At 41.3% G+C, this 25,909-nt stretch overlaps 1 protein-coding gene and 1 long non-coding RNA gene across 15 annotated transcripts in view; one reads left to right on the top strand and one right to left on the bottom strand.

The window, feature by feature from the left end:
- Positions 1 to 16,906, top strand: part of ANK3 (ankyrin 3) — a 338,144-nt gene extending 321,238 nt beyond the window's left edge. For 7 of the 13 annotated variants that reach the window (XM_088670194.1, XM_088670192.1, XM_088670189.1 and 4 more), the window contains 10 exons: positions 384 to 458; positions 2,256 to 2,387; positions 3,259 to 3,402; positions 5,692 to 6,349; positions 7,223 to 7,601; positions 9,083 to 9,187; positions 12,114 to 12,197; positions 12,339 to 12,398; positions 14,589 to 14,674; positions 15,321 to 16,906. In XM_088670194.1, the coding sequence (XP_088526320.1) occupies positions 384 to 458; positions 2,256 to 2,387; positions 3,259 to 3,402; positions 5,692 to 6,349; positions 7,223 to 7,601; positions 9,083 to 9,187; positions 12,114 to 12,197; positions 12,339 to 12,398; positions 14,589 to 14,657 (1,706 nt within the window). In that variant the 3' untranslated portion in view covers positions 14,658 to 14,674; positions 15,321 to 16,906. The remainder of the gene's footprint in view (positions 1 to 383; positions 459 to 2,255; positions 2,388 to 3,258; positions 3,403 to 5,691; positions 6,350 to 7,222; positions 7,602 to 9,082; positions 9,188 to 12,113; positions 12,198 to 12,338; positions 12,399 to 14,588; positions 14,675 to 15,320) is intronic. The other 6 variants (XM_035138096.3, XM_035138098.3, XM_035138097.3 and 3 more) reach the window with 4 other exon arrangements.
- Positions 1 to 25,909, bottom strand: part of LOC132592171 (uncharacterized) — a 46,023-nt gene that overhangs the window by 18,111 nt on the left and 2,003 nt on the right. For both annotated transcript variants that reach the window (XR_015950162.1, XR_015950163.1), the window contains exons 2-3: positions 20,669 to 20,739; positions 963 to 1,064 (exon numbers count right to left, since the gene is read on the bottom strand). This is a non-coding gene — a long non-coding RNA (uncharacterized LOC132592171). The remainder of the gene's footprint in view (positions 1 to 962; positions 1,065 to 20,668; positions 20,740 to 25,909) is intronic.

Genomic DNA, 25,909 nt, shown 5'->3' with positions numbered 1-25,909 from the left:
TTTTGTGACAGCAAAAAACAAACAAACCACCCCTCATTTTGTCAAACAGAGAAAACTTTTTTTTCTTTAAGTACTGGCGGACTATTTTCCACCACCCCACCAGTAGTTAAAGCACTGTTGAACAGTTGAGTAGATAGATTGTTGGCATGTTTGGTTTCATTTACACAATTAACATCATGTAGTTTGACACTCGGCCTTATAAAGGTGGCATTTTTTTCAAATCTGAGACAAATATATATATTTATTAATTGTAGGTTTTAGGACACTCAGTCATTTTAGCAATTGATCTGAGCACCAGTTAACATAGTACAATGACTTAAAATGCTGTTAGTGCTAAGAATTCTTTCACAGCACCTTTTTAATCAATAAATTATGAATCACAGGTCCACAGAGTCCATGTGAACGGACAGATATAAGGATGGCAATAGTGGCCGATCACCTGGGACTTAGTTGGACGGGTAAGATTTTATTTTGTGGTGATGACATTACAACTAGCAATTCCTTTTGACACCCAGCTGAGGGTGTGTATATGTGTGTGTTAGAGTGCAGTTTAGTCCTCGGGGCATCTTTTGTCTTCAGAAAAAGAGGGATACAGTAGATGAGGAAGATTGCAAGAGCTCTATATGAAATGTGCTTTAGTAGTACAACACTCCTTATATTATAAAACTTCCATAAACACGGCTTATGGGAGACAATCTTACTTGGCTACGAGTGATCACCAAAGAAGAAGTTGTTTATAAAACTGGTGTTTATAAAGCATTTGTGACATTTGTATCCCATCATTTCTTCAGGGAGCTAAGTCTGATGTGTTTGCCACACAACCACCCTGTGCAATCAGTTAACATGATAGTAACCTGGTCAGGACACCCCTAGCGAGCTTCATAGCATTAGGTGGGCAAGCAGGAAACTTAGTCTTGAGACCATCACATGTTGCGTGGCTTTTTTGTTCACAATTTTGTTACCTCATTAACTCCAGAATCCACTGCATCGATCCTGTCTCCTCCCGGGCCTCGGATATAGTAGAGTGGGCAGAGGTTAACAGGGTTTATTCTTCCTCATCTGTCCTGTAGAAATGTAAGAAATAAATACTTCTGAAGTAACACGAAGGCCCTTTTTATAAAGACATCTCTCAAAAGCAAAGCCAGGGAGTTAGACTTCTCTTCATTCTCACCAACCAGTATTGTAATATAGGCACTAAAAGTCGTGTAACTTCCAGAAAGGATCTTGACGGCACATGGGGCACCCAGGGCCATGAGAGGAATTGGTTGCAGCCCATGTTGCCTTGGCAATAACGCAGCTGACCAGTCCTGCTCAGTCCCCTTCCTGCTCCTCAAGGAGCAGGCAGATTTCCTGACATGCCCCTCTTGTCCATTGTTGACAAAAGAATGGAGCTCTCATTGCTGCATTCTCCTGCTTCCTCCTACATACCCCAGGCATGTTAGAAATATTTTATAGCTTTGTATACAACATTTGACAGTTTGGATTCGAAGTATCCCGTATGAGAGTGGAAGGTACCTGTTTGCACTTTGAAGAGTCTTTGTGTGTCTGCTTTGGCCATTTTCCCTCTCTCTGATTGCAGTTCTCTTGCTACATCATATACCATTCCAGAGATTTATCTGAGTCTTCAGGGTAACTTACAACATGAGGAGGTGAAGACAAGAAAGCCTTGATGCATGCACAAAACACCAACTGCAATTCTTTGAGTTGAAGCCAATGTGCTGCTATGCCACACAGCAATTGTGAGGTCATCAGTGATTGTCTGACTGGAAGCCTGATTTAGTCCTATTAGAACAGTCTTCCTCAGCCTGCTACTGATGTTTTGGAACACAATTCCCATCATCCCTGACAGTTGGCCGTGCTGGCTTGGGTTGCTGAGAAGTATAGTCCGAAACACCTAGAGAGCAGCAGGTTGGAGAAGGCTGTATTTAGACACAGCAGGAAACTGGGAAAGCTGTGCAACCTCTTGACCTCTCTTGGGTGGGGTAAGTGGAGGAATATATAAATGCAGTTTGTAGAACTGGTGAAGGAAGGATACAGCCCAAAGCTCCAAAAATAGTGGCTGATAGGTTTCAGACAGCAGGAAGAAATGATACCTGCTCTCTCAGAGAACTTTCTCCTTTCCGATTTCTATGACGTTACACTGAAAAGGCGGAATTCTGAACCAAACTCTTGGTTTTTCCATGTGTGACCTGCTGAACAGTTTTCAAAATAAACTTTGTTATCTCTCTCTTCCCTCCATTTTCCCCATGTTATAGAACTGGCAAGAGAGCTGAATTTTTCTGTTGATGAAATTAATCAAATCCGGGTAGAAAACCCAAACTCTTTGATTGCTCAGAGCTTCATGTTGTTAAAGAAATGGGTTACCAGAGATGGGAAAAATGCTACAAGTAAGTTTAATAATTATTGTTTTAAGTATGTAAAAGTCCATATTTTGCTGAACTTCATACTTAGACTAGACCCATCACTTAATGACTGTAGCTTCAACCAGTACTGTATGTATGAATAAAATGCCACAGATCAAAGACTATAGATATAATTTTCAATTCATACATCTCAATTCAGCTGTGGGTCATCAAGTTTTGAGAAGTCAAGGAATAAGGAAGCTGCAGGCATGTGTGAACTGGATCTGTCTGGATAGGCTTAAATCAACACAATCTCACAGTTCTCACAGTGAGAACATATGAACAGATGAAACTGCCTTATATTGAGTCAGACTATTGATTCTTCTAGTCCAGCATTGCCAACTGTAACTGGCAGCAGCTCACCATAAGTCATTCTAGCCCTACGTAGAGATATCTGGGACCTTCTGTGTGCAAACCACGTGTTCCCCTACTGAGCCATAGCCCTTTCCCAAAGTAGTTCCATGCACATACAATGCAGTGAGGAGAATGCTGTCCACTGTTTTAGAGATTGTGATAAGGCATGACTATGGGAGATACTGCGTGGCAACAGAATTATTCCATTTTTCCAGTAGCATGCACTTATACACAGAGTATTGACGAGCTGATTTGTGCTTTATAGGCACTCTACAACACCAGTATTCACTATGGTAGATACATGAAGTGTGAAGGTGAGACACATGTCTCTAAACACTTGGGAACGTGCACTGGAAAGTAGAGACTGGTTGATTGAATCCACTGCATGCATAAAGATGCCCATGCTATACATGTTACTGTTGCGACCACTGGCCATACTCATAGACAGTTACAAATTTCAGTTATGAAATACTTTTCATCTATTTTGTTCTTCCTTCCACAGCTGATGCCTTAACCTCTATATTGACAAAAATCAATCGGATTGATATTGTAACTTTGTTGGAAGGACCAATATTTGATTATGGAAACATTTCAGGCACCAGAAGCTTTGCAGATGAAAATAATGTTTTCCATGATCCTGTTGATGGTAACCAAATCTGTTTCATTTTGACCAATATTTTTCCACACTGAAAGGTCTTTTCATCTAATAACATAAACTATGCAAGATGATACTATATTCTTTCAAATAAAATATATATTATTTATCTCAACTATTAAAAATCAGGGTATGTATCAATGAACACTTCAGAGTTGTTTGGCTCCATTAACTTAAGTTGAACTCAGTCTAAAATTACTGTGAAATCGTTCCCTTTGGTAAAATTACAACTGCTTATTGTTTCTTTACATTCTAAAATTGCCCTAATTGGATAATGAAATTCTGATACTCTAATCAATGCCCAGATTTATGCTGAGATTTAACTTCAATTTTTGTTCTTCAACTGTAAAGGCTTTTATTGCACAGATAGATACATAAATGAATCTGTACTACTGATCAGGTGCTAAAAACTAATTCTGACTTTGAAGATACATTAAGCTGCTTTCCAAATACTTCCTGTTTTGTTTTGTTTTGGTTTTTTTGTAAGCTACTGTATGTTACATAAACACTATGAAAGTCTCCTTTTTTCTTTTCTTTTATTCAAACACATGCTGTTTCTGCAAGGATTTTCTGGCTGTGTGCAGCGCTTATGAGCTTGATTCATCCCCAAGCAACATTCTTGGTCATTGAATCACCGCATTGCAGAAATTAAAATTCTGTGGACATTTTAAGAAGTTTTCTCTTGAAATGTTGCTTGTGCCTTTTAATCAGAGACAAGTATCTTTTCTACAAAGAGAATGTGCTTCTCTGTGTTGCTGTCTATCCTTCCTCTCCTCTGAACCTTCCTCAAGCTTCTTGTCCTCACCAAGACCAGACTACCTTTTAACTTTCTCTCAGTTGATTCAGTTGCGGAACATGGGAACATTGCTCTCCAGGCAGCACAATGTAATGCTGCAGTGCTCTCTCCCCCCATCCCAGCCTTTCATCAGCTCATCAACTTAATATTTACCTCCGAGAATATGGTTTACAGTTCACTGTCATTCATTTGTCTATGTTCAAGTCTAACTGCCAGAGCAGGGATGGTCAACCTCTGTATTCCTGGGGGCTGCTCCATTCACCAGCTGCTACTCTGGGCTTTGGGAGTACTTTTCACAGAAGCAAACAGACCTCATTATGGATGATCAGGCTTCATAGCAAAGCTAGCAGTAAGGGCTCTATAGGTATGGAGCATTCACATTCAGGTGGCAAAAGATCATTAATTGCTGGGTGGAGGAAGTAATGTCCTTCCGGAAAGATTCTGTCATGAGGCTGATTGGTAGCTTGCTTTTGCCTTTTCAGGATGTTCTTAATACTGGTATAACTACGGTATACACTAAATTCTACATGCAATATCCTTTGAACAATTGTTTGTACCACACATTTATTAAAATTGGGGAGGTACTTCAGGGCTGATCAGGCTCACGGGTCTCCAGTGGGCCATCCCTGTTCTAGATCATTATTGTTCTCTCTTTTTCGTTGCTTATGTTTTTCTTTTCTCTCTTTATTCAATCAGTGTTTCTGATTGTACCCATGTCACCAAGATCGCCTCAGTCTCCAAGATCACCAAGATCTCCTTATTCATCACAATCCTCTCATCTCTGTAGTTTTACTGTTCCTGAAATTTATATCTAGATCCTCCCTCCCTATAGTTTTTGTTTTAGATTTTGCCTCTACAGTCTCTGAGAATATGCTATACTTTTCTGTCCTCTTTAAGGTTCATTTCCATATTTCTAACAACTGCGTTTTCATGATGCAGTGATTAAAGTTGAAGTATCTACAAATGATATGTCACATTTGTAATGGTATAAAGCCAAGTAGTTTTATCTTTTGGAAACTGGATGATAAAAATGTACACCAATTTTTAAGAAAACCTGGCTGTCTTGCTTTATAACATAATTCATTACATTTAAACTTTATGGGTAAATCCAAATAAAAGCAGAAAAGTTATTTTGCCACAAAATACCACTCTTGATATAAAAAGACAGCAAGCAGCAATCCAGATTCAGTCCATTTGCTATTTCCAGTAATTTCAGTAGTATCATATTTCTTTTCTCACCAGTAATTGAAAAATTGCAACCATGTGTGCAGTAGGCCAATAATAGTAATAAGCTGTGCTGTATTAGCCATTTCATCAACTTATTATTTAAGGATGTTACATTCATTATTACATTCCTAATTAAAGTGTTGTTATCATTTCATACATTTTTCACATTTTACATAATTAATTGGCCATTCTGCATGTTTGATTATATGTCACTCCATACTTCATTGCAATCAGTCCAAATGTGCTGTCTTCCATAGGTTATCCCACCAACCAAGTGGAACTGGAAACTCCCACTGGGTTGCGCTTCGTGCCACCCACCCCTTCCCAGCAAGATGATTTCTTTAGCGATTTCTCTAGCATAGAGTCACCCCTTAGAACTCCCAGTAGACTGAGTGACGTGTTAGTAACTCCACAGGGAAACATAGATGATACAGCAGCAGAACCTCCAGTGGTGACTGAAGAAGACACATCACTGGAAGACGGCAAACACGATTTCTCAGTGCCTAGAGAAGGAGCATCTAAAGATGTAGGCCAGATCCAATTGGATGAAATGGACCTTAATGATTACCCACGCTATCTTGGTAGTTATGCCGAGGTACCAAAACAAAAGCTAAGCCAAGAGACTAGTCCGACTTTAGTGAGAACTGAGCAGCAGGAGAGAGAAAAGTCTGGTACTGATGAGATGACGGAAGAAAAGCTTAAATCTCTATTTGAAGACATTCACCTTGATGAAGTAGTTGAGTCTGAGGAGATGACAGAAGAAAAAGTCTTGTCTATTCTTAAGTATGTGCAGCAGGCAGAACAGGAACTGTCTTCAATTACAGGTTGGCAGAGTGAGGCCTCCAGTGTCAATGTAGAGCCACCAACACCAGGACGCAGAATAAGCGGCGAATTGCTGGATCGACTAGATGACAGGTATGAAAGTGTTCAACTAACCAAGTGTTCTCATTTTGAAAACACTTATGACTTTCCCACCCCCCAAACCCATGGTGGTTGTTTTCCTAGATGAAGTACCTAAGTATAATGTTTATATATATAAGCAGCAATCCAGATTATAAGGCACCAATATTCTCAAGGCAAATTTACAATATGGCATTTAAAACAGTAAAATTCCAACCACTGTTAAGATTGGGGGGGGGGGATGCACAATAAAATCAAGCTCTGAACAGAATGGGCAAAAGGAAACACATAAGCCTAGTTCCCAAAGGAACAGAAGAATATTTGACCACTTTTCCAATTTCAAAAAAAGTAAAATAAAAGTTGCACAGGCCTCCTGGAGAGAGGATGGGTATTCTGAAGTCCTAGAGCAGTGACCAAAAAACCTGACCCTGCTCTTTTTGCATTGGGTGCTAATGCAAAATACTTTTAGGAGGGTCTTGTTAGCTGATCTCAATACTCTGCTTACTGAAGTCCTTTTAGGAGGAATTGTAAGTGACTAAACCTGGGACGTTTTGCATGCCAAATTTATTGCAGAGCTATACTCCCCCACTGTACTTAATGGAAGGCTCTAGTCTGAATTGTGTGTTAAACACACACACAAACTTTATTCTGCTCTTTGTTTGAGAAACCAAAACAGCAGAGCTTCCTTTGCCTTCAGATTATCATCAAATTTTCTCTGAGCCATAGAAGCTCATTGGTAGATATTGAGGTTTTTTGTGAAGAAAATATTTAGCCATATATGCCACCCTGAACTCCTTGGAGGAGGAAGGGCAGGACAGAAGTACAACACATAAATTAACACTTGCCTATTTTCCAGTGCTTGATCATGTTTCCTTTGTCTCTTTGTAGCCCTGACCAGTGTAGAGATTCTATTACCTCATATTTCAAAGGAGAAGCAGGAAAATTGGAAACCAATGGAAGCTACTCAGAATCTACAACAGAAGCAAAGACTAAGCCTTTTGTTCAGGAGTCTGCAAAGAGCCTAGGAAAACACAGCGACAAGGAAACTGTGAAACCAAAAACGCAAAGTTCTCTCCGAACTGAGCAGCAAACCATCTCATTAACGTCGCATCAGAAATCTTTGCAAGAGGCAAGCAAGCCAGCAGTTGATACACCTAAAACCTCTGTGCCTGTCAGCATGAAAAAGACGAGCTGGAATACTTCTGATGACAGCAAGCTGAGACCAAAAGCCCAGGAAGAGGAAGGAGCAACATCGTCCGAACAAAAGGTATAAATGCCATCCGCCTTACTTTGTGTGAGAGTTCTCATTCTTAATTCAGCTAAAGCATTGTGAATATAGAATGAACTTCCCTCTGTGGTTCCCTTTTATATTTCTCCCTAAAAACTTCCCAGCTAGGGTCAACCATGCAGTGCTGAAACTTCAGTTTAGAGAGCAACAGAGTTTAGTGATCACCCCTCTCTTATGCAACCTCCATCCCTCTCATCAGCCACTTTAAAAGCCTTTCTTAAACCCAGGTTTAAGCTTTCATCGAAATGAAAGTAGAGAAGCAACTTTTTGTGGTGAGGGTGCAGGAAGAGAGAATGGGGGTGATTTTGAGCCTGCTCAAAAAACTGCAAAGGGTCCCTTCTGAGAATCTGGCATTTGCCCCCAAATGGGTTTAAACCCCCCCCCCCCCAACTCTCAATAAATCTTTCTGAACCAAGGAATGTGTGTGCATCTTGCTCACTGTTGGCAGTGGAGTGCAGCATGCAGCTCCTGAAAGCTAGGTCAAAGAAGGGAGCTCTGTGATGGAGTCAAGTCTCTTGCTCAGCCCTAAACCTATTTTGGAGTCTGGTCAAGGGACCTCAGAGATCTAGTGCCCCATCAGGAGAACCCTCTAGACATGAGGCCAGCACCCCATGAGTCCTGCTGGCCACCCAGGTCCATAGACTTGGTATAAGAGAGGTCTCTGAGGAAGCCTACATAAAGGACTAGGGTTGTGGTGCCAAGCTCTCCAGGATCCTCTTGCCAGTCAGTTGAGACAGCCACGGGAGCAGATGGAAGGCAAAAAAATTAAAACGCTCTTTACTCTCTACCCTCTGTCACAAGTTCCTTGTGGGCTTCTACTTAGAATCATAGAATTATTTCTGTTACTGTAATATTATTCAGTCTTTTTGCATTGCTTCTTCAAACCGTGGTTTGCAAATGAGGAGCCAGCCACAAGAGCCTTCCCATGCCCTTCCTCCTTCCCTGGAGCCCTAAACATTCCTAAACAAGATTCTCCACTTAACCAGAATTTGAAACCCTGGTCTTGAGGCCAACCCCTGATATACAATCAATGGTTTGCTGATGTAATATAAAAGCACACTTCAGATCAACAAGGGACGAGAGGGGGAAATGTGCACCAAAAGTGGGAAGGGAGTACATGTTCCCAAGCGTGTGCCTCCCTGTCAGTAAACTATGGTTGGCATGTAGCCTGCCTAGCATTTATGGCTATGCCAGGCTATACCTGTACAAAACTGTGGTGTATTCAAAATATTTTCAAGGCAGCTCTGCATGCAGAATGCCTACCTCACTTGTGGACATGGCAAAATGCTACTAACTGAATTATTACCTACCCTGAAAGCAAGATTGCAGACATTCCCCCTATGGTATTTTTCAGGATGAACTAATGTTGGGTATAATCATTTCCCCCCTCTATTCCTGCTCAGATTCATGTTTGTCTTTTAAATGAGCTGGTAAAATGTACTAAAAACTGCATTTATCAGGAGTATAGTGAGAGTGACAGTGACATTGAGATTCAGAGTGATTCAAGCTCAGATGAAGAACAGAGAATCACTACAAGGGTTTATCGGCGACGTTTGATTCTGAAGGTATCACATGACTGTAGTTCCCACTGGCATGGAGTTGGTCTTGGACTGCAGTACTAATAGTGTTCACATTATACTCCTTCTCTTGGTGTGGTATGTATTTCATAACTGATGGCTGCCCCTTGTATAATCTTAAAACCTGTGGTGGAAAACAACCAAATTACACGATGGGTATCCTTTTGTAATCCCACTGTGTGCAGCATGACTTTGTTGCTATAGGTACACTTTGACTAAATATACACAAATGCCGCTTAGTATAGTGAAATTTTAAACTGGATCAGCAGCAGTTTTGCAACTATAACCATTATAGATTGGCTAGTAACAACTGTGAAAGAGATTAATTCTGATTTTGAAGCTGAATGTTAAAAGATTTGGGACAGATAAAAGAAAGTACTTCACACAGCTATGGAACCCCCTCCTACAGGAGGTAGCGGTGGCCACCAAGTTAGATGGCTTTAAAAGAGGATTGAACAAATTCATACAGGACAAAGCTATTCATGGCTACTAGTCACGATGGGTATTCTCTGCCTCCATGGTCTGAGGTAGTATTGCTTCTGAATAACACTTGCTGGAAAACACAGGAAGAGCGCTCTTGTGCTCTGATCCCAGGTGCGGATTTCCTACAGGGATCTGGTTGTTACTATGAGAACAAGAAGTTGGGCTGTTGGCCTGTAGTCTAGCAGGCTCCTATGTTCTTGCAGTTTTTGTTTTTAATAGCATTCTTCTTAACAGTCTAAATCAGGGGTGGTTAGCCTTTTTCAACCCAAGGGTGGCATTCCCCATCGGCCAAGAAACACTCTGGGGGCTGTATGCCAGTGGCAGGTGTGACCCCACACTCTTGCACTTCCACAAACCACACACATGTACAAGATCCACAGCCCCCCTCCATGAGCTGGTCCATACAATCAGCTGTGGGGAAAAGGTTATCCCTACTCCCTCATCTGATGATCAATTGGCTGGTTTTAGCTGCTGTCTGTTATAGTTAAGTTATAGTTTTGTTTTGTTTTTAAAAAAACCTTTTATGTAATTTTTATTATTTTGAGCAGTCCTGGGCTCCCTTGTGGAAAAGGGCTAGGGAGTTATTTGCATTACTATCCATCTGATGGGCTGATACCTACTTTAATTACATAATATGTCTAGCTTAGGTTTATTCCCCCTTTTTGCCACCACTGGCAAAATTTCTGGGATCTTGGAGGGAGGCAGAAAAATATGCATGCCCCCCCCCAACATCTTCCTCCTCTTCTCTTTGCTCCTCAGTAATTTATGTAATTCATTCACATTTTTGACTAACACATAAATATCTATCCAAAAGCAGACCCTGTAGAGTGTCTGTCTGCTCCACCAGGCACTTGGCAGTGATGCAGAGGGCTAGGCCAAAATCAAAGGCATTGCAGCACAGCACCCACCTGCCCTATAGAGTCCGAAAAGACAGGCAAACAGGCCTGGTGTCAGCAGCTGGGCCAGCACAGGCATGCCAGGTCACCGCAACATCTTTCTATTTTTAAAAAAGATGCTCATTTTATTCTGTTTACTGTAAAATAATCATTTTCTACAGCAAAATTGTGCTTATTCATAAATAAGCATTGTTGTGGGGGGGGGTGAGGAATGTTAGTTGTGTGCTTCACAACTGAGCCAATACACATGGCCATCTGAAGAGGAAAGTGTAGGGTAAGGCCATGAAGCCTAGGGCCTGAGATTACCTAACTACACTACTGGTGGAGGCAGTTGCCTGGGAAAGCTCACACCTTGAGAAATTAGTTCATCTAAAAGGGAGGAAGGCACAACAAGAGTCAGTCAGAAAGACCTACAGTACATGTGTTTCAGGGCTCTTTCACTTTCTGCTTCTAAGAGCAGCTCCCTAGGATGCAGAAATTCAGCTTCTGAACATGTGGTCTGCTTCCTCGGGGCTGTTCCACTTCAGAATGCATGTGTTGGAGTGTTATCTCATGGTTGGTTGGTTGGTTTGTGTTGTTGTTGTTTTAAAAAAACTTCTCCGAATGTTTAAAGTTAGCATATCAGATAAAATGATTTTACCCTAAGCTGCTTTCCCAATTTTTTCTTCCAGCTTTTCTAACAGTTAAGATTCAGGCTTCCTTTTAAACACAAAGAGTAGTCAAGCATGATAACAACAACTGCAGTATTAAGTGATATAGTCCAAGACGCACTATTTCTGCATGCCAGAATTGACTTTTTTAACACACTAATTTGTTTGCTTCTGTAATTTATTACCTGGCCATCAATGACTGATCAGCATTTCTGGTATGACTTATTTAAAAAAAACCTATAAAGTAGTGTAAGGGAAGGACCATTCAAAATGTGAAGTTAAAAAGAATCACAGGGGTAGATGGAACCTTCTTTTTTGTCTGCTGGAATAGTCAGCAAGAAAGGAAAATCATTTGGGGGGGAATCCTCTGAGTGGAAGTAAACACCACGCTACTACAAATATTCTATCAGCGCAAGCATTTCAGCTTGCCAAACAGAACAAAACACCCCTACACATTGTTCTGGGGGTTCTCCTGACTCCCGCAAGCCAATTTTGTGGGGTGCTGGGGGAAGGGGTTAAAGCCCTGTTGCACAAGCAAAAGCGCCTGCACAGGGCTTCCACTGACTGGGTTTGTTAGGTAAATCTCACCCATTTGGGGGGGGGGGGTGTTCCTTCATAGCATGGCAAGGATCAAGATAGGTCTGTGCATGTACAAAGAGTACTTCCACTACAGGCAAAGTCTCCTTCCAATGACAGCCCATCACAGATGGCTTCTGTCTATGTTTAGGAATACTTTTAAAATGTGACACTACCATGTGGACATCAGTAGTTGCTGTTTCTGACAAGTAAAATCCAACATGGCATGATTTTATTGCTCAGAGTGATGTTGAATAGCCAATATTTGGGAATATGGGTGACTGGCTAATATTGTAACACATTCTTTAGGGTGAGGAGGCAAAAAACATTCCTGGTGAATCTGTTACAGAAGAACAGTTTACTGATGAAGAAGGCAACCTCGTCACCCGAAAAGTAAACCCACCTTGCATTTTCATTCTTTTCTCCCTTCTCCCTCTCCCTCTCTCCGTTGACTCTTTTTACATTAGCTTTGTCCTTTCAGATTCGGGTGGAAAAAGTATCGATTTTTGTTTTTCCCATATTGCTTCCCTACAGGTTACCCGGAAAGTGTTAAGGCGTGTTGTTATCCCACATGAGAAAAAACCTGGTGACATGGTAACCAGTGTGTGTATGCAGGAATAGCAAATAAGGGCTGTGTTGGTTCTCTAAACGCTAAAGACTGCTTGCAGTTTAACATTAAAGCAATGCAAAGCAAGAGTGCCTGTGCTTTTGACAAGCTGTGCATTTGAACTCAAAAAAGGCAAGGTCTCACAAATGGTGTGTTGTGTGCTGGCAGGGTTCTTCAGTTTTTCATTCAGTGCCTTCAGATTCTTGAGAGAAATGCATTTCATTTTGATATTCTAGTAGGAAACATTAGCATTAGGAGTGGTTTTTAATACAGCCATTTGAAATGGGAGAGTCTGAGCCTGAACACACTTTGCCATTCCCATCTCCTACCACCTCCTCCAGTTTCTTTTACTAGCTTGACAGAGGATGACACAGAGCAAACTGGAGGGGGGGGGCTAACTTTGCAGTCTTTTGCTGTAAAAGAGCTTTCTGTGGCACAGGCTGGAATCCTGTAGAAACCTACCTGGGAGTAGTCCCCACCCTCCATTGGACATAGTAGGAGTGACTTCCCAGGAAATGTTATGCTAGGATTGCACTGCAGGTAGCTGAGAACCAGGGATGGGGAGGCTGTAGCCCTCTAGATGTTTCTGGACTATAGCTGCCCTCAATCCTGACCACTATCCACAATGCCCAATACTGATGGGAGTTGAAAGCTATCAGGGAGGTTTCTTATCCTTGACGTTTGGATTACAGACTAAAACAGTGCCAGATTTCTGGAGGGGTTTTTTTTTTTTACTTTTTAGCACTGAGCGATTCTTCTTTTTCTAAATTTCCCCCATTTAAGTCCAAATTGAAGTCAGCTTTTCTAATGATCTTTGAATTCCTTTTTTTAAAAAGGCCCTAAGGAAAATCTTGATTAATCACCTGTCTTTTAACCAATTAATGAATTACATTTAAGTAAGTTTGCACAATACCCAGACTTAAGCACGTGTCCTTTTTGAGAAGTTGAAAGAAGAAACCATGCTATTTAATAAACAAAAGGTATTGCTTATCCTAAAAAGGGAAGGTTGCTTTCTTTTTTAAAAAAGAAAGGCTAAAACCATTCTCAATTACAGCAACACTCCAGAAACAAAACAGCATAAAAAAATAAACAAGTGTGCCCTTAATTCACAGACTGCCCCCCATTAAAACTGGCCATCACAAGTTAATGACCTAACCTAACGGTTTACTTGGTTACCCTGTCAAAAGCACAACTTTCTTCTAACAAAATGGTTTGATGCTGCCGATCCTTTGCCAGTAGGGCTATATTCCATCTACAGGCAAAAGTTGGTTTGCCAATTTAAAAGGAAAACATGTGAGAAAAATGTATTTCTACATCAGGAGAATGGAATACGCAACCTTCAATGAATTTTTTTTTTTAAAGGGAGAATGACAGGCATTAATGATGAGGAACTGGGATTGTTTAACCATGGTTTTCCTTGTCCAATTGAGTATCAGGAACAACATTATGTACTTAGAAGGGAAAGTAGGCTGAGACCATCACTTGCATCTCACAATTTTCAGAAAAAGCAACACTTGTAAAAATTCTGGTTCTTCTGTATCAGGCCTATGCTTAAAAAAATTATTACCAATGAGCTTTCATTCCTTCAACAGTACTCTGCACCTTTGGTTATTGTCTTTCAGTGGCAAAAGGCAGATCTGCACTGTGTGTCAGCTTTAAGATTTTGTTGCAGATGTGTTTCGCTTTAGCATATACTTGTACTGTACTGACTTTCCTCTTCCCCCCTTTCATGACATTTTCTCTATTACTAATCTACATCAGTTGACGCTGAGCTGTTATGAACTCTCTTAAGAGCAGTGAGCTTTGTTTCCAAAGGATCTGCTAATTTGGGGTGCCCAGAAAGGTAAATCTGGGAATCCGGCTTTTCAAGAGGGGTGAAACATTCAAAATTCAAAACTGCATTAAATTTCCTGATAATCACTGAACTGTGGCAGTATCCCAGTCTAGCATACAATTCATAACATTGTAAGGCTATGTTTCCTGTACTCAGATGGTACTGAAAGCTTGTGTTTTTGCAGCTTATTAGATTGGCTACAGAGCTGTGGTTTGTGTGTCTCTGAAGTGCTCAGATTTAATAGCTTTTTACTTGTCCCATTCCAGCTGCATGAGACCTGCTAAAAATCAGTTTGATAGCAACCTCAGCATCTGATTTCTGAATGTATACCTTTCCATTAAAGCAGGGAGAAGGTTATAAGATGAAGACGAAGAAGGAAGTCCGGCATGTGGAGAAGACAACGTATTCATAACATACAAACAGCAAATGGTCAGTTTGCTACACAGACATTCTACTCTTAATACTCTGAGCAAAAATGGAGTCTTAGGAAGCAATAAAGAGGCACGCCAGCAACAATGGCATATGTTAAGAGAGTTTCAGATTCAATACAGACACAGACTGAGACAAAAATCTCTACTTAAAAGGCTGGCTGAAAAAGGAAAGTATTTGCTAGCCAACGGAAATACACTAGAGATGGTGCCTATCTTTTAAATTGTGGGAGTACCAAAAGAGTAGGTGCCACCACAGTAATGGTCTGATTCCTGTATTGTATGGAACAGATCTTTTGATGAGATGGTACCTGAAGGAGGCCCCCTCTTGCAGAGCATAGTGATCATTTATGAATATAAGGAGTGTGACGATCTTTCAGGTACCACAACTTTAATGTGATTACGCCAAGTTATCAAATGTTGCACCAGCACGCCCCTTCCTAAACAAAGACATGCTTAGGGTGGCCTGTGCAGGCCAACACCACAAAAACATACACTTAAGCCGCTATTGCAGATATGTCATTACTGCTTATGCCAAAGGAATCTTTAGGACTGAAATATTAGGTGCTTTTGAAAGGTAGATTTCTGATATTGGTAATGTGTTTTTTTTCCCCTTCTTCCCTCACCCCTCTCCCTTCTGTCTCAAGACTGTGTACGCTTTTACTGCCAGTATTCTAGAGAGAAACTCAAGGAAATGGGGAAAAAAATCAACAGGAATTTTCAAGTCACTGATAAAGCGTGTGTGTGTGTGTGTGTTTGCTGCTTCCACACATTAACCGCATGGATTTTATGCGAAGAACAAAAAAAATTTAATTTAGCATGAGCCAGTTCTACAAGAGCATGGAAATTCACTTTCATTCACAACATTGGAGAGTGTGCAATGGAGAACGATGCAGTGTATATACAAGATTCCCACACTGGAACAGCTTCATTGAAGCAATTTGATGTCATCTGAAAAAAGGAATTCCTGTAGGATGAGGGGATGTAACGACGCTGAAAAAATGGTTCAAACCACAGAAAGACACTAAAATTTACTAAAATCCACAACAGCTCGCCTTATTTTTCTTGGACCCAAACTGTCAGGGTAATAAAATACTCTTTCTTTTTTTCTCTTTTTTTAAGGAAAAAAAACTAACATCAATAGTTTCACTGTAAATAAATAACACTGTATAAATTCTAAGAAGAAGTAGAATAAATGTTGATAATTCTTAGCTCACAAACGGAATATTGCATTCATGTTGAACAGAAATCAGTGTCTCAAACGGCTACACCTGCAGGGGTATTCTGGGTGTATCTTCACAGATTCTTGTATATTTAGCGATTATAATGTTTGTATATGCAAAACGCTAGCTTGATTTTAAAAAAATCTTTAAAATCTGCTGCAAATTTAATGATTCCTAAAAGGAGGAATTCTGTAGTTCTGTGAAAAAAAATTTTTTTCTTCAGAGTACTAATATTTTGATGCATGCGATTCACCTTATTTTGATGAAATCTTTTCCAGTTTTGCAAACACTAGGCCGCAATGTGACAAATAAAACTCTGGGGGGTGCAATCAACCAAGCACAGCTGCTAAGCCCCCCCCCCCCGCATTTAAATGGGGCTTGCAGTGGGCTCCAGCACAACCGCCACTGAAAATGAAGGCTGGTTACACAGCAGCAGTGCTTGGCGGAGTGTGCCCTTTACCTGTAAACACAAAGCCCTTCATCTAATATTTGTTGCTGTTGCCAACTTTTTCAATGGAAACGACCTGAAATTTAAAGAAACCATAACATATACAGTAGTTGCATTATAGGGAGGGGGGTGCTATCTGTTCTTGCTTTATACCAGGGGGAATATGCTTGCAGCTTTTAGAAGTGGGTTGGTGCTCTTGTCAGCACAAGTTTGGGATATTTAAATAAAAAAAAGAAATGAAGAGAAATTCTTAGCTAACAGACTGGCAGCACGCTGTAAAAATATTACTGTATTGTGTACTGGCTCTAAGATGTAGAATCTTTAAGTAAGCCAATCATCTGTAATCATTCTAGCAGTGTAATATTAGGTTGCTAAGGCTGCTGTGTTTTAAAGGGCATTTTTATTTGGGTTTTTGGTGAAATACTTAAATTTGTTAATTATCTTCATATGAAAACAGGTTTCATTGATAATAGCTCTAATTAAATATGTATGAAGAAAACACAAACACTGGATGATCTAGTTGATTATTTAAGCATAAAATAAATTGTGTTAAAACTCTTCACTTATATGTATATTGTGGTATTTATTCATACTCCTGTGGAAATGGTGGGAGTGGCGCATGTTGAAATGTGGTTACAAAGAGAGACTGTATGCCCAAGTTTTCCTGCTCACAAGCGGCATTGCCCTACCTTCTCTTCTCTGAGTCCCTCCCATCCCTTTGCCTTCCTGCCTCCTCTGCCTGCAGCATTATTTCACATCTTCCCTCGAACTCCTGCCACCTCTTCTCTTTCTCAAATAGTGGTACCTCTGGTTAAGAACTTAATTCATTCTGGAGGTCCGTTCTTAACCTGAAACTGTTCTTAAAACCTGAGGTACCACTTTAGCTAATGGGGCCTCCGGTTGCCACCGCGCCGTCGGAGCACAATTTCTGTTCTAATTCTGAAGCAAAGTGCTTAGCCCAAGGTACTATTTCTGGGTTACCTGCATCTGTAACCTGAAGCGCTTGTAACCCGAGGTACCACTGTATTGGCTTCTTCTCATTTTGTAAACCTCCAAGCTTCTCCTGATCCAGCTTCTGTCTCCTTCAGCTTTTCTTCTTCCACACCTTCTTTCCCAGACTGACTGCTTGCATTCTTCCTTGACTTCATCACCTTCCCTCTGTACACTGCTTGCTTCCATGTCATCCCTTTAACTCAAGGTCTCTCCCCTGCTTCCCATCTTTCATCCCTGTGCAGTTAATGCTATTGGCTACTGGTGTCAGGTTGGGCTGCTGATGTCATAGTGGCTCTCAAACACAACCTATCACCTTCCCCACTCAAGCCTTATGATGGAACCTGTCTCCTGCCTTCAGTAGCAAAGCAATGAAGAGAAGACATGGGCAAACTCCCTTGCAGAAAAGTGGAAGATTATTGTAGCAGATTGAAAATTATGCGTGGAAAACATCAACCATCAATTCTTTGCTGAGTGCATTTCACTAGATGCACTGGAAGAATAGGTATTTTGCCTTTCTCTCACGTGTGGAACACTTTCAGATACAAGCGGTGCTTCCTGTTTCTTGTACTATTGTCTAGTAAGAACCATTACTCTAGGTTATGCACCCGCCCGAGGTTGGATAGGCAAATAAATGTGCAAATAAAACATCCTCACGGGGCTTCTCCGAGTGCTTGGCTCACAGCTTCACCTTCCTCCACTCTGTCCATCATTGTCCTCCAATTCAGAAGGGAGTGTTGATCCCTTATGTCTTTTAATCAGTGTTCGGGTTCTTAGCTCATCCTTGGTGTAGTCCAGAACAGTCATTATGATGATATCCTCATATTATATTGATTTGGAACTTAAACTCCAGAAGAATAAAAATAAATGCTGCACAACTTTGGGCTTCCAGTGAGCAACTTGTAGCTTGCAATCAACACAGATAAGAGTCCGAAAATATAAGGCAAATATAATCAATGCTCATTTAGTATGACTGAGCCATTTGCAACTTTTCAGTGACGAAAGGACTATTTTCCACAGCACGTAAGTGTGTAGTACCACCACTGGACTGTGATCATAAATACTTAAATTCTATTAACATAGTAGCATACTGTTATCTCTCTTTAAAAGTATTGTTGATTACTCTGGATTAATTCTACTCATGAATATTCATCACTTGTTCTCTAGATTTAATTAGTACATGAGGACTTTAATAACTGCATGTGTGAACTATCTCTGTTGAAAAGTATTATTTCTGAGCAGAACTACACTAATTATCACTTAGTTATTTACACAATATAACGCATTTGTTTCATCTCCCCACATACGAAAAATTGTCCATTTATTTTTGTAGGTAACTTGGGTGGCAATAGTGTACTAGTCTGGAACTAGTCAAGACAGCAGCCATGTAGCAAAATCCTGTCTCCCCCAGAGAGTTTATGGCTGTGTACACATTACCAGCTTAATTAGATCAAATATGGTTTGTGGGAAAATGCATCAAAACACAGTATTTCATAGGAAATGACAGGATAGATATAGATTGTAGCTAATGTTGTGTGTAAGGTAAAGGTAAAGGTACCCTTGACCATAAGGACCAGTCGCGAACAACTCGGGTTGCGGCGCTCATCTCACTCTATAGGCCGAAGGAGCCGGCGTTTGTCCACAGACAGCTTCCGGGTCATGTGGCCAGCATGACTAAGCTGCTTCTGGTGAACCAGAGCAGCGCACGGAAACGCCCTTTACCTACCTGCCTATTTATCTACTTGCACTTTGACGTGCATTCAAACTGCTAGGTGGGCAGGAGCTAGAACTGAGCAATGGGAGCTCACCCTGTCGCAGGGATTCGAACCACCGACCTTCTGATCGGCAAGCCCTAGGCTCTGTGGTTTAGACCACAGCGCCACCCACTTCCCAATGTTGTGTGTACACCTTCCCAAACTAGCAATGGGAGTGCATTGGATGCAGTGCTTTTCTTCTAGAAAAAAAGGTGCTGGTACTATGTACCCTTGAGAACTCCCAGAAAAAAGCACTGACTGGATGCAGAGTAAACAAAGAGTGTGTACACAGCATAATACGACAAAGCATACAATGTAACATCAGTGCACTACAAGGCATCATAAAGGGCAGCCCAAATGGAATGTGGTGGAGATCACCACAGCACCCAGAAATTGTGGCATGGGTTTCACAGTAGCAGACATTACCAGGGCACAGAGGACAAGGAAATGTCAGGATGCTATTTTTGGTGGCAGCTAGACATCTCCAAACATAACTAGTTCCAGTCCTGGTCCCTATAGCAAAGAGGGTAATATAGATGCAATGAGTCACAGGTTGGTGGTGGTTGGTTTTTTAATCTGTATAATAATGCTAATTGGTCATATTTTCTTCAATGTTTCCCCATGTCTGGAGTTCTTTTGTAAGGTGTGTATTTTGTTACAAAAACCAAAAAAAGAACAATCATGAATGCAACGTGATGGCCGTTGGCAACAAAAACACTTGGAAAACTGTAAGAAAATTATCCCCAAACATCTTGGTGCTACAATTGAAAGGTAAATTGCAGTGACTTAAAATTACTCCAGCAGTCTCCAAATCTACACTGTACATCTGTAAAGACTGACTGAAGATGCTTTCCTAACAAGTGCTGTGAACACAGTGTTCTGAGCATTCATGTGGAAATACTTTTATAAAGGCAATCTCTAACACTAAAATTAATATACCTATGTCCCCACCAGGATTTATTTATTTTTGCTGGGGGGCATGGAAATTATTATGTTCTATATGTTGCAGCTGTATCTTAGAATCAAAAAGCACCTCAGTCCAGCTTACACTTCAAATGCAAGAAATGCCCACTTACTAGCTCTCTCCAAACCTGCTTTACATGTGGCCAGCACACATGGTTTGCAACTTTCCCTTTTAACAAGTGAAATAACCTGTTACATATTGCCAGAGCCATCCAGGTATACAACACAAACACTAGAATCAAACGATTCAAACCATTCCACAAACTCTCTGCTCAGGGATATAAACTTTCCTGATACTGTGCCAATGTACATCAGCATTCATTATAACAAACTAAAATATTACTACAGTCCTCCTGTCCCACTCCTGGGACACAGTCAATAATGCTTGAGAAGGTTCAGGCTTCAGCAGACCTGCCTACGTGCCTTTTATGCTACAATCAACCAGCATGCCTGGCCAGATAAAGAACAAGCAACAGCAATGGAGGTTATTCAAGGCCTACAGCACATCCCAGTCTTTTCAACGGCAGTGCTAGGATCCTCACAGGTATTACAATCAGCGCACACAGCCAGAGCAGCAACATCTAAGCTTACCCCTCCAGCAATGAAGAGTTACATACCTTGCTTTTCTGTGACACAACAAGGGGAGAAGGCAGGAGTCCTGCTGATTGTTGGTGTTGCTTCAGGTTCTCTGTAAAAGATATTGGAATCTATATGACTATGACAGTACAATGAGTGGCAGAATTTTGCTCCAAGTGAAAAAGAAATCTATCATGTCTATGGGAACCTTCATGTATTTCTTTTTTGAAAGCAAGTTTCTATCGCTCCTTGCTGTGCAGGGGATTCCCACCTTTTGGTGAGAGGGTTATTGTGCTTTAAACAGCTACGGTACATGGCAGGCAGAAATTCAACAGGTGAATGGTTTCTCATGTCTGCAACTTTATGTTAAGAAGCATATCCTACTGGATTTCTGCCTATTGTGTAACAGTTGAAAATACAGGCACATTGCAAAAAAGAAAAAGGGACTTCATAATAAAGAGAAAATATTTTTAAAAGGTGAAAAATCAATTGCTCAGAAAGCAAGATGTTTTAATCAATTACATAGCTAGTGGCCTAGAAGTAGAACTCCACTCTTCAAAAGACTCTTGTCCCTTTAAAGGAGGGAAAAAGTAACTGCAGAAAATACTAGATTTCAGGTCTCAAGGTGTTACTTCCTCTCCTCTCCCCAAAACATATTCCCTTTTTAAATGCATTATTTAAATACTAGCTTTACCTAGCACAGTGCAAGTATCTTCTTGTAAGGCACTCAACAGCACAATCCTAAGCATGCTTACTCAGAAGCAGTGCTTTTTTTCTGGGGGGATGCATACCCCTAAACATTTTGTGAATCTAAGTTTGGCCTCACTGAGGGGCAGTATTTCAATATGAGTAGGAAAATGAGAGTCTGACGACCCCTAAACATTTTTTTAGAAAAAAGCAGTGCTCAGAAGTAAGCCCTATTGAGTTCAGCGGGGCTGACTCCTAGGACAATAGGTATAGCATTGCAGCCCACATCTTGTTCTCAAGTTCCACTGCATGACAAAATGCAGGCTATGGTTTCCATCTCTCAGGTAACAGGCCACAATTTCCTCCAAACCACTTAAGAGCATAGCCTCCAAATGCTGCTGACATTTTTATTTCCATTTTTCTGCCTCCTTTAAAGTCCGTTCATTGGGAAGCAAGCTTATTGATGCAGCATGTATTTTTCCTGAGTCATTTGAATACTGAAAATTGAAAATGCAAGCATTTACAAGGAAAATGGGGCCTGCTGTCTGCTTTCCCAAAACCATAATGCCATCTGTAGTGTACTCCTTACAGCTATTTAATTGCAAGTCAGAGGGGAAAGGGGGGGGGTCTTTCAGTGATTGGAGAAGAGACTCTTAAGGAGAAAAAGGCATTTAAAAAGCTTCTTAAATGAGTCTATAATGCAAATGTAAAACCTACTGTAGCTGCAATATACATTTCAAGTTTTCTTCTTCATTATCTCCTGCTGTATCAAAATTCACATGTGGCAAGGACAGAGGCTCTAAACTGATAATAGCTGCATGTGTGAAAATCCTCATAAGTTACGAGTGCCCTCCAGATGTAACATACTGCCCTCCAGATGTTTAACTACCATTATTCTTCACAATTGGCCATGCTGATTGAGGCTTATGGAAGCTGACTGAGAACACTCAGTACATTTAAAACATGTTCCCCACCACCCCAAAGAATCCTGGGAACTGCAGGTTGTTACAGTGCTGAGGACTGTAGTTCTATGAGCAGTAAACTACAGTTCCCAGGATTCTTTTGGGCAGGGGATGTGCTTGAAATGTATGAAGAAGACAAGGAGGAGGAGGAGGAGGAGTTTGGATTTGATATCCCACTTTATCACTACCCGAAGGAGTCTCAAAAGGGCTAACAATCTCCTTTCCCTTCCTCCCCCACAACAAACACTCTGTGAGGTGAGTGAGGCTGAGAGACTTCAGAGAAGTGTGACTAGCCCAAGGTCACCCAACAACTGCATGTGGAGGAGCGGAGACGCGAACCCGGTTCACCAGATTACAAGTCCACCACTCTTAACCACTACACCATGCTGGTGTAGGCAGTCAAGATTCTTCACAATCATTAAACGAACACCAATATTCAATGCCTCACAGTGCAATCCTGTGTCTACTCAGTAGCAAGTACTGCGGAAGGCCTCACTCCCAGGTAAGGGTGGGTAAGACTGCAGCCTCAGTCAGTATACAACACCAGCTCAAGGAGATCTCCTTGCCACTGCCCCAGAAATATTACAAGGTTTGTCTGCTTATGAATCAAAATGCCAAAGTTAAGGGGGTGGGAGGCCTGATCTTATGCTTGGTTCCTTGGAAACTAGTCCTGTTATGTTCAATGAGGCTTACCTGAGCATAAGTGTGCACAGGAAGTCTAATTTCCTATCCTTAGGAGGATGAAGTAGGGCAACTACATGACAGAATATGCCATTAGAGAACTATTAAATGAGGATTAAATGAGAAGACCACTGTGGAGCAGGACAAACAAATAACTATTATGGTAAGAGATAATTAAATCCCTCATACTCCACCATTACAAGAATTACTACTTTTGCTAAAAACCAGAGCAGCTGCATAAATAACTGAATAACTACCAATTACATGGGCTTTGTGAACAGGTGACTTGGGAAGCACAATGAACCAGCTTGCAGAGACCAAATTCTCATTTTGAGAAAGCAGGCAGTGTGGGACATTTTAGGGAGCCTAGAAGTAACATTGCCATTTTAAGGCTGACACAAAGTAAAGTCATCCAAGTGCTCCTTCACACAACAGTTTTTGTCACATTGCTCCCTCTCACAATATGCCAGAGAATATAAGATTAGTTATCTGTACCTTTTCAGCTTAAACATTATGCAGCTGTTTAACACTTTCCTAAGATGCCTCACAGTGATAAAATTTGACAAGCAAACAACAGCAACATCTTACAAAAACTATCACACTATACCATCACACTGATTGTGACCTCATGCTGATGCTGGCCACTGAAAGAAGAGAAAAACTGGCCAACATGCCCTCTCACAATTGGGTCACCACTTTGATGAGAAATGTGTGTTTTGTACCCTTAAGTGTTTCTTTTTGTCTTAATTTGCCCTTTCCTCAAATTCAAGTGATACCTCTAATCAGGCAGGTAACATCACCATATGCCAAAATGTCTTAGGACGTGGGATGACAATCCTACAATTTCAGCTGTGTATGTCTGTGCTAGGTCCATCTGAAGCTCACCTGTGATTTCTTTTTTAAATGGGAGACACTCTTGTTAGCCATTTGGGGATAAGGAAACATCAAAAGCCAGTTTGAGAATTCCCATGGAGAAGAATGGAAAATAAAAACTAAAGCACTGACTCCTGCACATGCCTAATAATAGATTTTATCCCACTAATAGGGTGTACAGAGATACTTGTCACCAAAGCACAAAATATTTTACCCATGTATGGCTGTTCTTACATACAGGAAACTGCATGGAGCACCAACTGCATCACAAGTTATTTTATCAACATGGTGGGAGGACACACCCTTCTTTCCCTCAATGGAAACAGGATCTTTTGCTCAAGCAACCATCTCAAGTGGTATGTGATGATAAAAAAAACAAAAAACAAAAGTTCATTTGAACAGAAAGTTGGATCCTCTTCCTGCCTTTGAAATAACAGCAAAGAGCACAGGGCACAACAACCACTCCTTCCATTTGAATATGGGGAGGGAAATTGCTTAGACACTTCCCAAGACTGCTCCTACAGTGGACGCTCGGGTTGCGAACCTGATCTGTGCGGAAGGCATGTTCGCAACCCGCAGTGTTCACAACCCGCAGCGCCACATCTGCGCACGCGCGGGTTGTGATTCTTCTTCTGCGCATGCGCCGAAACCCGGAAGTAACCTGTTTCAGGACTTCCGGGTTTGGCATGGTGCACAACCTGAAAACATGCAACCTGAAGCGGCTGTAACCCGAGGTATGACTGTATATGTGAAATGTACAGTGGGCTGCTTGTGTATACTATTCCAGCACCTGACATTTCCTATTTCTATAACGGTAACTATTCATGTCCTTAAGAAGGAGCAGAAACGAGTCTCTTCAACAGTCAGCACCCTACTCCCAGGAGAGAACACCCAACTGGCTCGCATAAGTCTACCTTCATGTTTCCCCAGGCTTCTTTGGAAGGGCAGGATACAAATTTAATAACTAGAATGTTACATTAATGGCATGATCAGCAATCACAATTGTGTGTATGTATTTATGTTGAATACCAGCCCAAGTGTTGGGGTGGAATTTTCATAAATACTACAGTAAGTGGGGAAGGGAGTTTTATAAAAAGCTCAGTAGAGCAGGAAGGAGATTTAATCTCAGGGTCATGCATTCAAGTCCCACATTGAGTAATGACGCTCCCCACATCAAATGGGGGGGGGAGACTTTTGCATGATCACGTGCAGCCTCCTGGACCCCAGTGTGGCTCCCGGTAGTTGGGGCTGGCTTCATCCTTCCCAGGCTGGAATCCTGGGGTCTCCGCCTACCTCAGTCATCCGCCCAATCTCACCTGGGGGAGGCGTTGCCAGGGGATTAGCCAGGTAAGGGGCGGGCTCTCTGCTTGAACATATGTTCCCCAGAGCTAGCCCAATCCCCACACATTCTGGATAACCCTGAAGTCACCCAGATCCCTGGCTGGGGACTGGGAAGGATAAAAGCCCAATGCCTGAGCCAAGGTCTCCCTACATCTGAACCTTAATAAAGTTGTGGCCAATTTTAATCCCATAGCACATTGTCTTGAGTCATTATTCCGCTCGGGGGTCACTTGGGGCTGGGGGGACTCCGCCTGTCTATGCAAAAGATTCCTGCATTGCAGGAGGTTGGACTAGATAACCCTTGTGGTACCTTTCAACTCTACAATTCTATGATATTCTTCCCTATTCATGATTTCTATAAAAATTGTCCCATTTGCTGCATGTAGCAATTAGCATTAGGCGAAAGTTCTCATTGGTGCCAATTTTAACTTTTTTTTTCCCTACTGCAAATTGCCATCTCCACAGCTGAAATTTAACTTTTTAAAAACCACGTTTGCTAAAAATGCCATTTAGTGGCACATGAAGTTAGCCCCTTAATAACAGAGTAACGGAAACGGAGCCAACATGATGCTGCAGCAGACACATAGGGCTGCTACAGAAAACAGCAGCCCCATGCCTCTTGCTCATCTTTCTCAAGTAACACTAAGGTCTCTCAACATTCAACAATAATTCATCACTGTTGAGTTTCTCTACCCCTCCTGCTCCACTTCACTCGCTGCCACCTGCAGGTTTAGAGAA

This window comes from Zootoca vivipara, chromosome 5, assembly GCF_965207765.1.
Source record: "Zootoca vivipara chromosome 5, rZooViv2.hap1.1, whole genome shotgun sequence".
NCBI lineage: Eukaryota > Metazoa > Chordata > Lepidosauria > Squamata > Lacertidae > Zootoca > Zootoca vivipara.
Note: the sequence above shows the minus strand (reverse complement) of the source record. Positions and strands in the feature narration are given on the sequence as shown.